General features: G+C 59.7%; 1 protein-coding gene across 2 annotated transcripts in view; it reads left to right on the forward strand.

Moving 5' to 3' along the window:
• RXRA (retinoid X receptor alpha) overlaps positions 1-15,628 on the forward strand; it is a 99,828-nt gene that overhangs the window by 60,316 nt on the left and 23,884 nt on the right. For both annotated transcript variants that reach the window (XM_053558692.1, XM_053558698.1), the window contains exons 2-4: positions 7,026-7,291; positions 12,905-13,055; positions 13,579-13,758. In XM_053558692.1, the coding sequence (XP_053414667.1) occupies positions 7,026-7,291; positions 12,905-13,055; positions 13,579-13,758 (597 nt within the window). The remainder of the gene's footprint in view (positions 1-7,025; positions 7,292-12,904; positions 13,056-13,578; positions 13,759-15,628) is intronic.

The raw sequence follows: 15,628 nt of genomic DNA on the forward strand, positions 1-15,628 counted from the left end.
AGTGATGATGCTGATGGTGGTGGTGACAATGATAGTGATGGTGGTGGTGATCATGGTGATGCTGATGGTGGTCATGGTAATGCTGCTGGTGGTCATGGTGATGCTGATGGTGGTGCTGATGGTGGTGATGGTGGTGGTGATGGTGGTCATGGTGGTGGTGATGATGATAATGGTGATGATGGTGTGGTAGTGATGTTGGTAGTGATGGTGGTGATGGTGGTGGTGATGGTGGTCATGGTGGTGGTGATGATGATAATGGTGATGATGGTGTGGTAGTGATGTTGGTAGTGATGGTGGTGATGGTGGTGGTGATGGTGGTCATGGTGGTGGTGATGATGATAATGGTGATGATGGTGTGGTAGTGATGTTGGTAGTGATGGTGGTGGTGGTGGTACTGATGGTGGTGATAATGGTACAGAGGTGTTTGTCACTGAGTGCTTGCTGAAGGCCATCACACACATTGGCCTACCCTAAACTTTATTATCAAGAGCAGCTTCACTGGACCCTTTGGGCCTTGGTGGGGCCAGTCTCTATGAGGGGCATAGCAAGGGGTGAGCCCTGTGCTCTGGGAGTTTGAGGTCAGGACTGAAGGGTCTTATGTTGGGTTTTTTTGGCTGTAAGTCAGAGAAGGCTGAGGTGTGCAAGATGTGTGAATCACCCACCCTTCCTTGCTCTTATGCCCCCAGGTCTCTGGGGGAGAGCCCTGACCAGAAGTCCTGCCAATCTGGGTTGTCCTTGCCATTGGGTCTGTTTCCTGGGGAATTGGGCTGCCTGCTGCTCACCCTCCCGTGTTAGGACCAGAGGCCTCAGGCAGCGCCCGGGGTGCTCACCTTCCCTTCACACATCCTCACTCCCTGTATCTCCCAAGCTCTAGGTCTGAGCAGGTCCCTGGTCTCACACATGGGGAACTGGGCCCATTTCATCCATGGAGGTCTCCTGGGCTGGTAGGACAGAGGGGAGGGGTTGACTTTCAGGACAGAGAGCCCAGAGCATGGCTCCTTCTAAGGTGAGGTTTCAGGGAGTTGAGACCCTGCTTTATCCTGATTTGCATAGGGGTTGGTGACCATAAAGGTGGCTTTACCATTCAGAGTCTGTGAGGGTCTCTTTGGGAACCTGAGGGGTCAGAGCTCACAAAAGCAATGTGAGTCCCAACTGCTGACCTGCGCTGGCCCACCTGGGTTTGCTATGGAGACCTGGACATCTCAAGCCTCATAGAGAATCATCGGTCCCCTTTTGAGCCCTGGGAGGAGCCTGTCCATGCTGAGCCCATAGCCCCTGGTCATTCCCCTCCCCCACACCAGGGATGGTGGGATTATGCTATTGTGTCTGGCATAGAACCAAATCTCTGTCCCTTTCTCAGCAGAGTCCTGCCTGTCCTTTGGCCTCGGTCTCTTGCGTCCACCCCACCCACCCGCTTCTTACCCCCCCTCCTTGCTCGCTGGCCAGCCATGGGGACAGGTCATCATGGTTGGACCCTGTCTGTTGGGATATGGGCAGGGCTAGGTGTAGGAGCCGTTCTTGGTGTAGGCCTGTGGGACGTGTGTGGGAGGAAACTTCTGTTGGGCACCCAAGGCTGGCAGCCCCAAGAGCCACCGCTGGTGGGTGCCTATGGGCGGGGAGGGGCCAGACTAAAGATGATGCCCGCCTGGGGTAGGACACCTCCTCCTCTCTTGATCTGCCAGAGTTTAGGTGGGCCTGGTCACCCTGGCTCAGGACAGCGGCCTGAGTCCTGGTACCCACAGCTGATGGACCTGATGGGCCTGACTGGGGGTGGGGTGGGGTGACTGGGGCCTTCCGGCCAGTGGGAGGCCAGACCCTGCTTTGGGCCCCCAGGTTCTCATTGGTGGGAGGCCTGGGTTTCTTCTGCCCGCCCAGGAGAGTCAGAGGGCGCTGAGATTTGGGTCCTGGGCCATTGGTTAGGGTAAGGACAGGGTGACCCCAGAAGAGTTGAAATTTCAACCTAGGCCACCTGAGCCGGAAGCCAACACTTGGCTAGGAAGCAGCAGCAGTTCTGAGTCTACACCACCCTCTGAGGGAGGCGGGAAGCAGGCACATGGCGAGGGCTTATGGGGCCCACTCCTCTGGGGTCATAGCAGCCTCTGCTTTTGGCTTGCCCATTTTAAAGAGGAGGAAACTGAGGCTCAGTCGAGTTCAGGCTCATGCTCACCCTGGAAGCCGCTCCTGTGTCAAAGCACATCTGCCTACACTGCTGGGTCCCCTAGGACCCTTCCCCAGGACCCTTCCCCTGCTGGAGCCTGTGGGCACTCCCTTACTCCTCCCTTCTGCTCTAACCTCTCTGAGCTTCCCCCAAACCCTGGCGCACCGTGGTCCTGCTGGGTCCCTGTCATCCCCTGCCAGGGCTGCCACTTCTCCCTCCCCCAGTGGGCAGGGAAGTGGTACTTCCGGAAGTTGGGGGCTGGAGGTGGGTGTCCAGGAAGCTCTGAGGGCTTGCTAGCTGCCCACTGCAGGGTTTCAGTTCCGGGGGGGTCCCCAGGCAGGGAGCATGGGTGCAGAGGTGCTGGCTCAGCGCACGGGCTTCCTTGTCCTGGCCCCCCTTCCCTGGTGCTCTTCTGTTCCTGGGCCTGCCTTGAGTTCCCCTCTCCAAGAGCCAGGGCTTCCCTGGCTACCCAGGAGAGGACTGGCTTTTAGGGGCTTGTCCCCACCCCAGCTGCAGTTGTGCTGGTATTTCCTGTCACCTCCTCCACCTCCCCTGTCTGCCAGGCAGAGGCCAGAGGGGAGTTGGTGGGGGTTCCCTGGGCTCTCTGCTGTGGGGGCCCACAGGAGCAGGAGGGGCCTAGTCCTATTGAAAGCCGTGCAGCTCAGGAATTTGGGTTAAGGGGAATGTCACTTCCCTCTTCTGAAAAGAGCCCTGGGGGCACGAGTATCCTGGGGCCATCCAGTGAGCGGTGGGCATAGCCGCTGGTGGAGCTCATCAGCTCAGGGAGCAGCCTGTGTCCTCATGGGGCCGTAGTAGTGATGAGGACATTTTTTTATTTCGTCTTCACTAAATGTAACTTGTAACTCCCAACAGCCCAGATCTGCAGCGCGGGGTACAGGAAGCTACTCTGCGCCTGCCGTGGGTGCTAGGTGTCCAGACATTCCATCTCTGCTCCACGGCTTCTGTTGCGGGGTCTTCAGGTCTCTGCATTCAGATAGCGTTGTGTCAAGGCAAAGATTGCTGAATGGCCTCTTCCATGCAGCCTTCCTGGATTAAAGTCTGGCTGCCAAGGGAGGCTCCTTTGCTCATGTGGGGGCTGCTGGGGCATCTCCGTGGTTTCCTTTTCTGTTTGTCCCTGGAGGTCCCTGTGGCCTGGGCTGTGCTCTCCTTCCCTAGGGTCCTGAGGCACACTGACTGTTTCTGGTCCTGAAGAGGGACTGGTGGATGTCAGAGGAATGAAGTTCTGAGATATTGGGGCCTTGTATGACATAGGTTCTGAGGTTTCCAGATTCAGGGATTTGGTTTTACCATTTGGGGCTTGCCCTTTAGAGGCTGCCCTGTCACCCTTCTGGGCTGGGAGGGCTGTGTGTCCACTGGCTCCCAGGTTGAGTCTGGGGTGTCTGAGGCTAGCTCGAGGTAGCTCCCAGGGGCCATGCCACGGCCCATGACGTGGGCATGGAGGATCATATAAGCCGGTGGAGACCAACTGGTGACAAGCTTGGCGTGTCCAGAATATCATAGCCGCTTATCAGGGTAGGGATGGATATGCGGCCGGAAGAGGCCGAGCGAACACACACGTGGATGGGGCTCTTTGCTGCAAGTGAAGGATATTTAGGCATTTTTTGCCTTTTCTTCCTAATATTCCCTTCCTGGCCAGAAAGTGTCTTTCTCCACAAGACTCCAGAAAACCTGCTCAGCCCATCTTCACCTGGCTCTGGGTCTGCCCCGGATGTTCTATGTAAACAGGAAGGGCCCGTCCCCCCAAGTCGGGGGGCCTGGGGGCATTGGGCACATCAGCGCGGCTGGGTGGCACTGAGCTGGGAGCCCCTGGGGCTGATGCTGGGCCTGCAGGTTAGGCAGGGACAGGAGTGGGGCATACCCACAGGCTGGGGCTGAGTCTCCTTCCCTGCTGCCTCCTCTCACCCCTTTCTCCCTGACAGTCCTGGCCCTGTTGTGACCACTTTGCTCCTTGATCTGACAGGCTTCCCTTCCCCAGGGACTTGGAACTTGAGCTGAGTGCAGGCAGTTTTCTTGGGGCCTGCCTCTCCCTCCTTCCCCTCCCTCACTCCCTCTTTCCCTTTCTCCCTCTCTCCCTCTCTCCCTCCCTCTGGCTAACGCTCTTTTGCCACCGCCTCTTCCTGCCAGGGAGAGCAAGTGAACAGATGACCAGCCAGCCCAGCTGCCCAGGCCGAGGCTGTCTGTGCAGGCCCTGGCTAAGAGATCTCCTTTGCTCCACTGGCCTGCCCCACTGGCAGGAGTAGGCACAGCTGGCCAGCAACAGAATCCCCTGTCAGGGGTCTGGGCCTACCTGCCATCCTGTCCTGGGGACAGTTGGCTTAAGGAGATCAGCCCCAGCGTGGTCTGGCAGGTTGTCCCAGAAACCCTGCAGTCCTCTCCAGTACTCCCATGATTACACCAGGAGCAGGGGTGGGGGTGGAGAAGCTGGGAGAATCCAGCAGCGAATTCTCTCCTGGCCTTAAAATTCCCATCTTGTCCTCAGAGGCTGGGAAGAGCAGCCAGGGCAGCCCGGCTGGCTTCTGAAGGCAACCCTGCAGTTTGGGCCCCAGACTGACCAGCCTCTTCTGGGTGGTTATCCGCAGGGTCCTTCTCTGGGGAGATGCCTGCAAAGTCACCTGGTGCCGAGTCAGTCTTACTTTCTTGCCCCTGTGCCCTGCGGTCAGCAGGAAGCCTCTCTGGACTGCGCTGAAAGAGGAGGGCCCGGTCTCCGTTCCTGTAGATGAGCAGAATTAGGTGTGCCTGTGTGCCTTTCACAGAAGAAAACTAAGGCTTGGAAAGGGAAGAGACTGGTTGAGGTTTCCCTGTCCAGGGGCAGTCGGAGACAGGGTGAGGCATTCCTGTGTTTGTGTGGGGGTGACCTGCAGGTTTCTGGGATATGGCTTTGGGCATTTCTCTGACAGTTCCAGAATTTAGTTATTTCAGGCTACAGAGGCGGTTCATAGATTCAGTGACACACTCTCCTTCCTGTCTTCTCTTGTCAGCCACTGGCTGCTCTCCCCCCTCCCCCGCCTTCTCCACCTGGCGACTTTACCTCCAGGTGGTCCCATCTACAGGGCAGGTCCCATTAGTGACTAGTAGGGCTGAGCTGTAGTACCGACCATTGCCAGTGGGTGCCGCTAGCATGTGGTTCTGGAAATCCCATAAGGTTGTATTTCCAAGTTCAGTGAGATGGTTTTTTCCCAATTTTGTAAATGATGAAGGTTTGTAGTGAGTCTGTACCTGAGTCAGATGGGGTATAAGTGGCAGCCAGGTGCACCCGTCATGCTGCAGACCTGTTCATGGAGGGATGCCCAGCTGAGGCTGGTTCCTCTACATAGAAGTAGGGCTCAGCAGGCCCAGGCTGCTTTAGGGGAACGGGAACACTGCTGGGAGGGGTCCGCTGCATGGTATCAGCGCCTCTGTGCCCCTGCCGCCTCCAGGCTAGCACTGGCACAAATGCCAGGCTCATCTGAGCCGTGGGTGACGGGAGCACGGCTCTGGATGGAGGTGGGTCCCGCCCTAGTCCTGCATGTGGTTGGCAGCAGTCCTCTGAAACTTGTTGGCATAGGTGGCAAATGCTGATGCCTTGTACAGGGCTCCTTTGGCACAAGGTTCCTTCCCCACAGGACTCCTTCCTGAGGCAGCCTGGTGCTCAGAGTGCTCAGGACAGGGCTGCTATGAGGTTCAGGGAGGGGAAGCCTTCTGAGGCTTTTGGGGAGCGTTCCAGGGTGTGTGCCCCGACCTGGGGCTTGTGGGTTCAGTCATAGCCTCTCCTATGCCTGTGGTCCTGTTCTGCTTTTTAGAAGGGCATGTGATCTCTGGGTGGGAAGGGCGGGGAGCGAGAGAAAGTTCTGCTGATAGGCAGATCTGATGATGGAGCCTGGAGCCAGGTGACTGCCTGTCTATCCTGTAGAGGCAGGGGGTGGGACAGGTTGGCTATGGGGCTCCTGATGGTTCCTGGTGGTCTGACAGCCCTGTAGGCAGTGCAGTCACCTCCAGGCAGCCTCCCGCCCTCAGAGTGGGGTGGGGCCCTCACTGAGTTTGTTGGGGACTTTGAAATCTCTGAGGTGGAGATGACAGGCTAGTGTGGGGGAGGTCTCAGCCCTAGCTGACACACACCTGGGCACCTTCAGGAGGCCACCCAGAATGCTAGGTGTCCCCTTTCCACGATTCCAGTCCCTCCTGTCCCAGGGCCCCATGAGACCAAACAGACCCCAGGTCACAGATTCTCAGCTGCCACTTTTGTGGTACCTGAACAGGCCTAGGCAGCGTGGACCTGCAGTTAGTGCTTTGAAGTGGGTCAGCTTGTGGAGCTGGTTCTGGCTCTGCCACAGGCACTCTAAGAACTCAGGGCCTGGCTTTCCTCATCTGTAGGATGGGACCGTAATAGGATATTCCCTTAACCTCACGTTCATCTGTGCTGAGAATTTAGGGCAACTGCTGGTACATAGTACGTGCTCTGAGAACAATGGCCTTTATTACTTTTGTTATTATTGGACCGTCCCCTCGACCCCGCGTGGGGATGGGCAGAGGGGCTGTCCAGTCCTGACAATGGGCATTCCTTCCTCTGTTTTCTGGGTGGACAGCCTAGGGTGGAGAGGCTTGCAGGGTCCAGGTCAGCATCTTAAGCACACTTATGGCAGGTCTGCCTTGGGCCCGGCCATGTGGGGGTGCAGTGCCTTTGAGGGGAGCTCCAGCTTCCGTGGCCTGGTCTTGTGTGGGCTGAAAGGGTTGGCAGGGCCTCTCTGGGGGTGCCCGGGGTCTTCCCGTGGGCCTGATGCCTGAGGGGAGCAGGCAGTTGGTGTGGGTTCTGAAGGCTGGCCCTGAACACCCACGCTGACCCTTTCTCCCATGGATTCTTGTCTTACAGACTTCTCCACCCAGGTGAACTCCTCGTCTCTCAACTCCCCGACGGGGCGAGGCTCCATGGCTGCCCCCTCACTGCATCCCTCCCTGGGACCTGGCATCGGCTCCTCGCTGGGCTCCCCAGGGCAGCTACACTCGCCCATCAGCACCCTGAGCTCGCCTATCAACGGCATGGGCCCGCCCTTCTCAGTCATCAGTTCTCCCATGGGCCCCCATTCCATGTCAGTGCCCACCACACCCACCCTGGGCTACGGCACGGGCAGCCCCCAGGTGAGTGCGGCGGCTGGGGAGGGCTCTGTGGTAGGGGTGTGGGCTTCATGGCAGGATGTCCACATTGTTTCACAGACCCTGGGAAGGAGATATTGACATTTGCCCTTTGATCCGTGGGAGATGGTGCCTCAGGGAGACACATGCCCGAGGGGGTTCGGGCCTAGATCTGGCTGGCTCCTGGGCCTGGACCCCTCAGGAACGGCAGCTGAACAACCTTGTTGCTGGTTCTCTACCCTAGTGTGGCCCCTCCTGTGCGGGAGGGAAAGGGACTTATGACCACGGAGCTCTGCAGTGTGGGGGCTCTGCCTCCCTCAGTCCCGCAGCCATCCCTGGGAGCCCTGTGCTCCTGTGGGCTTGGGTCCTTTCCACCTGGTCTCTCCTTATAGCGGGGTCAATGGTTTCAGTGCCTTGGGCCCCGAGACCCAGGGAAGAGGTCTCTAGGCTCAGCGCAGGTGGTACACTCCTTGGATGTCAGGCCCTGGTCCCCAGGGGTCCTCGGTGGCAGGGCTGCTCAGAGGCGTGTCCAGGCTCAGCTCAGGTGGTAGCCTTCTCAGATGCCAGGCCCTGGTCCCCAGGGTCCTTGGTGGCAGGGCTGCTCAGTAGCCTTGGCTCTGGGTATGCTGGTTGCCTGCCTCCTCTGTTAGTTGGGGTCTGCTCAGGTGCTTCCTCAGACAGTCTGGCTGTTTGGGTTGTTTCTGGGTCAGGAAGTGGGTAGAGCCTGAGAGGGTCTGGCATAGTCCATGTCTCGCTGGGGGGACCTTGGGGCCTGGCCTACCTCCACTTCTCCCTTATGGAGCGTGCCCTGAGTGCCTCTGTGTTCCTGCCTGGGAGGGCCACAGGGGGTGGATTTCTGTCTGGTTGGTGGGAGCCTCCCCTGACTCCCCCAGACCCTCCCTCTGTCAGGGGCTCCATTTTTTCCCCTAAAATAGGCAAAGGCACCCCTCTCTACTTGGAGCTTCTCTGTTTAGGTTTGACCATTTGTTCCCCAGTAGGCAAACTTTAGTGCCCTCTTAGGGAAGCCCAGCAGGGAGGGACGCGCAGTGAGCTGCCTTGCCAGAGTCACAGAGCTCACAGCACTGTGTCCGAGGACTCCCAAGGCCCTGCTGCCTGTGAGCTGCTGCTCCTGCTGCAGGACTGGGGTGTGGCTGGGGTCAGAGCCAGCCCACCGCCCACCCACCTGTTCAGCCTGTTGAGAGCTGGCCTTGGCCATCCTGAGGGCCTGTGGGGCTTTGCTACGTGCCCCTGCTGGGAGAGACCCAGGGAACCCCCCAGGGAACCTTACTCTTTCTAGGCCAACTAGTCACAGCCCCTCTTCCCTGGGGACTTGTGCAGAAGAGCTATTCCCCGCCCTTCTCACATTACCTGGCCTTCCAGAATCAGGTGGAAGGTTGCAGAGCTGGTGTGAGGGAGGCCAAGGCCACCTCCCTGGCCTGGCAGTGTTATTTTTAGCATAGCTGCCTTGCTCCTATTCTTGTTTCAGCAGGATGCTAGACAGGGAAAGGGCACATGATGCCCCGGACCCCACCTGACCCTTGGCCCACTGACTGGCACCTCCTGGCTGTCAGTACACTGAGGCTGTTTGCTGGCCTCCAGCCTGGGTGCCTGCTCTGGACACCCAGGGGTCGGTGTATGGCAGGAGCCTGGGTCCAAGTCTCTGCTGAGGGGCAGAGCTGAGGGCTGTGTAGGGGTCTGTGCCACCTGGGAAAGGGGTGCTCCTGGAAACCTTGAGGTGCCTGGTGTCCTCAGTACTGTTCAGCCTTTCTTGGGGGAGGGCTGGGGCAGCATGGTAGTGGGAGGGCTTAGGGCCATTTCCACCCTGTCCCTTTATCACTTCTATTCATGGGGAGGTTTCTGGAATTTAGCAGGTGCTCCCCAATTGAAGCCAGATGGATTGTAAGTGGGTGGCCCTGGCCCCTTGAGGGTGGCAAGGGGCTGAGGGGCAGGTGTGGTTGGGGAGCAGACCTAATGTGCTCCAGACATGCACCACATTTGTTTGTGGGTCTGTCAGTCCCACCCAGTTGTGCTGGAGTCTGGGCCCAAACATGGCCTTAAGTTTCCCAGAACCCATAACTCTGTCCCTGGGAGTGAGTCCAGCTCCTGAGCTTCAGCAGTTTGTCTTGGAGATGTGGGTTCCTCATATCCATGGGAATACAAGCAGACTTTGGGGGCGGGGGGTTGCCCCACCCACAGCCCCAAACCACAACCGCAAAGTCAGGGTTCCTGGAGCCTGCTCGGTCCTCTGACTTCTGCTGCTGTGAGGGATGGCCTGGCAGTCTGTCTGCTGCAGGCCAGGACCAGGAAGGGCCGTATCATGGGGTCTCTCCCAGCAGGGGCACGTAGCCAGTCCACAGCTGCCGGCCCCTCACCTACCCAAAGCCTCCTCACTGGTTGTGGGGGCTCCACAGGGCAAGGATCAGGTGAGGTCCCCACAACCTCTGTGTCCCAGAGGTTTCCTGGCTGTATCTGGCTCTCTGTGGGTGTATAGTAGGTATCAGCTTAGGGGACAGTGCTATCTCCTGTGCAAGGAACACTTCCCGAGGGCTGATGGTGGTGCTGGGCACAGAAGTGAGGCCTCCGCATTCCAGGAAAGCCCCCTGACTGAGGGCCTGGGGGGCTTTGCAGGCTGTGATGTCTACGTGAGCAAGTGTGCAGGTGGGACAGAGGGTGGGAAGCTGGGTGGCACTGGTGCGGGGTGCCTCCTGGCCTGGGGGCCAAACTGGGCAGGAACATGGAGAGGGGCTGGTTTGTTCCTGCCTGGATGGACAGATGAGGCCCACAGTGGGTTCGGAAATCAGTCTGACTGTGGGTTGTGGGCCTTCTGGGTTGGGGCTTGGGAAGGAAGGGTATAGCGGGTCTGTGGGGGAAGGAATGGGGTAGATGGGCAGGAGACCAGGGTGGGGCATCAAGGAGGTGGGAACTGAAATAGGTGTCAAGGATATGAAAGGGGAAATGGGGTGCACCCACCCTGGCCATCATAGAGTCTTGGGGCTCTAGCAAAAAGCTATTTGCACCCTGGGAGAAGCTGGGTCCCCTGGAGATGGGCAGGAGGCGTGCCCAGTAGGAGGGGCTGTGGAGCCCACTGGGGAGCCTGCTGTGCTGCTACATAAGGAGGCTCCTAAGGGCTGCCCAGAGCTTGATTCTGGGGCCTTTGAACAGCCTGGGCCTGGAGGGGGAGGAAGAACCAACATCCCTGATGCTGGTCTCTCTGCCGAGGCTCAGCCTTGCTTCGCAGCCGCACCTGGCCATATGCTGGTGGTGCCCAGGGAGGCAGAGTGAATAGCCGGGGCCGGCAGTGGGGCCAGACACCCTGGTCCAGGCTTCAGTCTCCCCAGACCCCCTGGACTTCCCAGAGCCTCTGGTCTGCTGAGGTCCAGGGAGGGCAGCGATGTCCTCGGTGTTTATCCCGGGAGCTGGCTTGGTCATGGTGCCAACTTCGGGGATGTGTTACTGCCTTCTCTGTTCCCTCCTGCCTGGGGCCTCCTTCTCTGATGAGGGCTTCTCTGGCCCCACTTGAGTTCACCGAGCATAGGCGCCAGGCCCAATGGCCTGCACGAGAAGGCTGGGAGATAGCAGTGCCCCCTGTCCACCCCTGTGTCTTGGGGCAACCACAGAAGGAGGAAATGAGCGAGTCCCTGTCCGCGGTGCTGCCAGGACAGCTGTGGCCTCAGCGCCCATGGTGTGGAGAAGGTTAGTGGCCCGGAGGGGCCTCTTGGGTCTAGCTCCTGCTCCAAGTCGTCCGGCTTAGACGTCCTCAGTGCCTCCCTGTGTGTGCCAGCAGTTCCTGTCCTCAGGCGCTGCTGCTGCTGTCACCCCAGCTCTGACCTGACCCAGCCCCAGCTCCCCCAGCTTCTTTTTCAGAAAAGTCCTTGTTTCTCCACCTCTGGACGTTGGTGTGGGCAGCCCCCTGCCTGTCATGCCCCTTCCGTCCTCCCAGGCCTCAGGCCATCTCCCCAAGGCCCAAGGGCTCCTTGTACCGGCTGTTTCTTGGCAGTGGGTCACAGAGAGCCTGCCGCCTGTGGACTGTGCACTGAGGCGTGCCCTGGAATCCTCACATCAGCCCTCAGCATGGGCACTAACTTTCTAGTTTTGCAGACGGGGGAACTCAGGTTGGTGACTGGGTAATTTCTCCAGTGTCACTCAAGCAGAAGAGCCAGAATTCAGAGCTGAGGCCATCAACCTCTGTCTCTTACAGAGTCCCTGGGTTAGATAGCAACAGACCCTTCTTGGGTCCTGGAGGGCTGGGCAGGGCCTTACCCCTGGTACCTCCCACTGTTCTCGCCAGGCCAGGGTAGGCTGGGCCTGTGTGAGCAGTGCACAGCAGTGGATGGGACAAGGGGCACGTGCTTCTCCCCTGCTCAGTGGTTCTGGGCAAGCCCATTCCTCTTGGGGCCTCAGTTTACCCTTGTGCAGCTTGTGGGGATCATGGACTTGGGAATCACCTGCTGACTCTGGGAGGCCCGAGCTTAGTCCGCAGCCTGCCACTTAGCCCTGTGTGGTCAGAAGCAAGCGTGTGTGCAAAGGTCTGGTACTTCTCTTGCCCCTTCTTCTGACATGAATGGGGGCATTATCTGCCCTGCTCTGCAGTGGCACCTCTTCCCTGTGCACTGAGCTGTCGGGGCTGGCCCTGGTCTGGCTGTAGCCCACTGGAGGCCCACGGCCTACCTGAACAGACCAAGCAGGGTCCCAGAACCTAGAATTGTTTCAAGCTGGAAAAATCACTCCAGGCACAGAGGCCTCTGTGAAAGGCGTCTTTGGGGTGGTTTCTGCTTTGCTTGCTGAGTACTAAGCGCTTCCTGTCCCGTGAGAAAGGGGGATGGGATTTGGGGGCCAGGGGAAGGAAGGAGAGGATTCCTGTGCACGGGGGGGCACGGGTTTGCAGAAGTGGAGCTGGGTGGACGGGCAGGCTGGCAGGGTGCAGGGGAAGTGCTTCTGGCCCCCTGCACTGACTGCAGAGTGGGTGGAGGCAGGGGGAACCGAAACTGCTGTGTCATCGCACGCTGCAGCTGTTGCCAGGGTGACCGGGTGAGTTTCCCACGCCCGCTGCTGCAGGCAGGGTGGAGGGCCCCGAGGAGAGGCTGGTGGTGTTCCTGCCACCCGATGTCCACACCTGGGGCCGTCCCTCCCCTCTCCGGTGTCACATGACCAGAGACCCAGACCCTGACTTAGAGCCTCATAGGGGGCATGTGTGGCTCTGGGGGCCCCATCTCTGCCCCCTCCTCGCTGGGCTTGGGTCTCAAGTGTCAGTGTCCCCATCTGTGGGATGGTCCCCTGAGTTTCTGCCTAACTTAGCGTCCAGGGAGCCTCCACCTGGGTCAGGCACAGATAAGGGTCAGCAGCTCTTTCTTAGGTGGGTGATGGGTGGGCTGTGTGCCCTCCTGGCAGGGTGGGGTGCCAGGCAGTCTTTTGAGGGGCCATGGGTTCAGCTGTGGGACAGGGACCCATGCAGCCGGCTCAGCAGAGCTAGGCCCTACTCCCCTGAGGATGGCGGCCCTGCCCTGCCTCAGCTGTATGGCAGGGGTGCGGCCCTCTGCAGCCTTGGTGTCTCTGTAATGGACAGAGTGTCTGTGGGGGCAGCACATCCTGCTGCCCCCTGAACCTGCTGACCCTCCTCAGCTCAGCTCGCCCATGAACCCTGCCAGCAGCAGTGAGGACGTCAAGCCCCCGGTGGGCCTCAATGGCGTTCTCAAGGTCCCCGCCCACCCCTCAGGAAACATGGCGTCCTTCACCAAGCACATCTGTGCCATCTGCGGGGACCGCTCCTCAGGTAGGGCCACCACGGCTCACGGGCAGGGTGTGGGGAGGTGGGGGCCTGGGCGAGCCCCTCCATCCACTCTGCGGTGCCCCCATCCCACACCGTACTCTTTGGTGTTCGTGTCTCTGAGACAGCCTGTGGTGAAAGACCAGGAGGGCAGGGCAGCGGCTGTTGGTGGTGACAGCAATAAAGGGGCACCCGGGGCTGTGCCAAGGCTGAGGGCGTACACCGTATGCCACTAACTCCCAGCAACCCGAGAGGGAAGAGTGATGCCCAGCCTCTTGCAGGGCACTAGCTTAGCCCCAGAGGGCCGGTGACCTGCTGGAGTTCAGCGCTGCCCTACTCTCCTGAGGATGGCGGCCCTGCCGTGCCTCAGCTGTCTGGCTGCTAGCCCCAGAGGCTGACCCACCTCTCGGAGGAGCAGAGGGGCAGGCAGGGGCTGGAAGCTGCGAGGGCCCTCCTCAGGGCCACCCGAAGCCTGGCTCAGCAGGACATGGAGGAGCGGCTGCTCACCAGCTCTGCCGCCGGCCCGCAGGCAAGCACTACGGGGTGTACAGCTGCGAAGGCTGCAAGGGCTTCTTCAAGAGGACGGTGCGCAAGGACCTCACGTACACCTGCCGTGACAATAAGGACTGCCTCATCGACAAGCGGCAGCGAAACCGCTGCCAGTACTGCCGCTACCAGAAGTGCCTGGCCATGGGCATGAAGCGGGAAGGTAGGCTGCGGGCGCCCGCTGGGCCGGACGCGGGGCAGGGTGGCCGACCCCCAAGGCGTCCATGTGTCCCCCCTTGCTGCACCCCAGCAGCAGCCACTGGGCTGCCCACACCGTGGGCACTGCCTCCCTGTGGAAGGGGCTGGCTCGCCTGCCCGGCCCCCAGGCCCAGGCTCTCCAGGCTGGAACACGCTTAGCACTGGGAGCCTGGGTGGAAGGTACCTGGCTTTTCTCTTGTGAGGCAGGGGGGCTCCTGTAGGACCGCCTAAGGCCCAGGCCCGCTCCAGCACCCCCCACCCTGCATTGTGTCTTCATTGAGCTCCTGCTGTATGCCAGGCCCTGGGCTTACAGAAGAGACAGGTCCTGCCCACTCTGGCCTCCAGGCTGTGGGGATAGGCACTGATTAGGCAGAGGCCCTGTGAGGCTGTCTGGCTCTGGGAGACAGATGACAGGAAGTGTGAATGTTCCGGACAGAAGCGCTGCAGGGACTGAGGCGGGAAAGGAGGAAGCAGACGAGGTGGTAGCCCCAGGGGAGTGGGTATACACAGGCCAGCTGTGCAGCAGGGGACAGCCAAGGAGACCCTTAGGGGATGGCTGTTTAGGTTAAGGGGGCCTCCAGCAACCAGCAAGATGTCCCCAAAGCCTGTTGGGTCCCACCCTTGACAGGCACCTGGTGATGTCTGCACCTTTGGGCAGCAGGACTTGAGACTCGGGCCTTGGTGTCTGGAGCCTGTTTCATTGGCACGATGTTTTGTGGTGGGGAGACAGTTAGCAGGGAATGCCTCTCTGTGAGGTCATGGAAACCATCAGGTTGTCCAGCTAGACCTGGATCTGAGCCCTTGACCTGTGGTGCAGTGTGACCTTCTGACCCCCGTGTCAGTCTCTCTAATACCTTCTTGTTCTCCAGCTTGACACTGGCTCATTTCTGCCAGGACCCCGGGTCACTGTGTGCCTGTCTGAGTGGGGTGTGTGGGGTTCATCCTAACGTGTCTGTACCCTGAGCCTGCGGGGCTGAGAGGTGCCGTCTGGGGAAGGGTCTGCTGCTTTGTGCCCTGAGCACCACAGGACCCTCCCTCTTTCTTCTGCTGGGGCTGCCTGTCCGACCTCCTTCCCACCAATCCCTATAGGGTCCCTAAGCTGGACCTGAGCCACTGTCCCACCATCAGGAAGCGTCCTAAGTATGGTCTGGCGCTGCAGTTTTTTTCTTCCTTTATTTTAGGTACCTTCTCAGAGAAAGTAAAAGCTCAGGGGACCCTGTGTCCCTGCCAGGCTCTGTGTCCTGCAGAGCTGAGCTGCCTTTCCTGGGTGTGTGGCACTCCTTAGGCCCACATTGCTGTGCGGGTCTGGAGACTGAGGCCACAGGGTTGAGCCTTGTTCGAGGTCATGTGCGGGGCTGGAACCTTGGCCTCTGGCCCCTGCCTAGGCCTTGTTTCTTTTGCCAATGAGAGAGCACAGGAGCATGTTACCAGCCAGGGGGACCTAGATCCATTCCTCTGGGCACCCCATGTGGTTGGGGAGTTGGGGGGGGCCTCCTGGGGATGGTGAGGGCAGCTTGTCCCTCAACAATGGACACTTGGGTTAGGATAAGTGCATGGTGGGCAGAATATGGGGTGTACCTGGGCCTATTGTGGGGTGGAGGCCCAAGGCTAGGCTAGTGGGGGAGGTGGGGCCCCCAAGACCTGGGGGATGACACCTCTGACCATCCAGTGGAGCTGCAGCCTCAGGGGGGCCCTGGAATCACCTGGTCTAGACCCCCTGGCCCCCTACTCCCGTGCTCACCAGTGCCTGGGTCTCTAGGCACTCACTCTGTATTAGGCTGCGCTGGGCAGCCCCTGCCTATTCTCCACACACACTCGCTCACTCCACACCTTGC

This window comes from Nycticebus coucang, chromosome 2 (genome assembly GCF_027406575.1).
Source record: "Nycticebus coucang isolate mNycCou1 chromosome 2, mNycCou1.pri, whole genome shotgun sequence".
Lineage (NCBI taxonomy): Eukaryota > Metazoa > Chordata > Mammalia > Primates > Lorisidae > Nycticebus > Nycticebus coucang.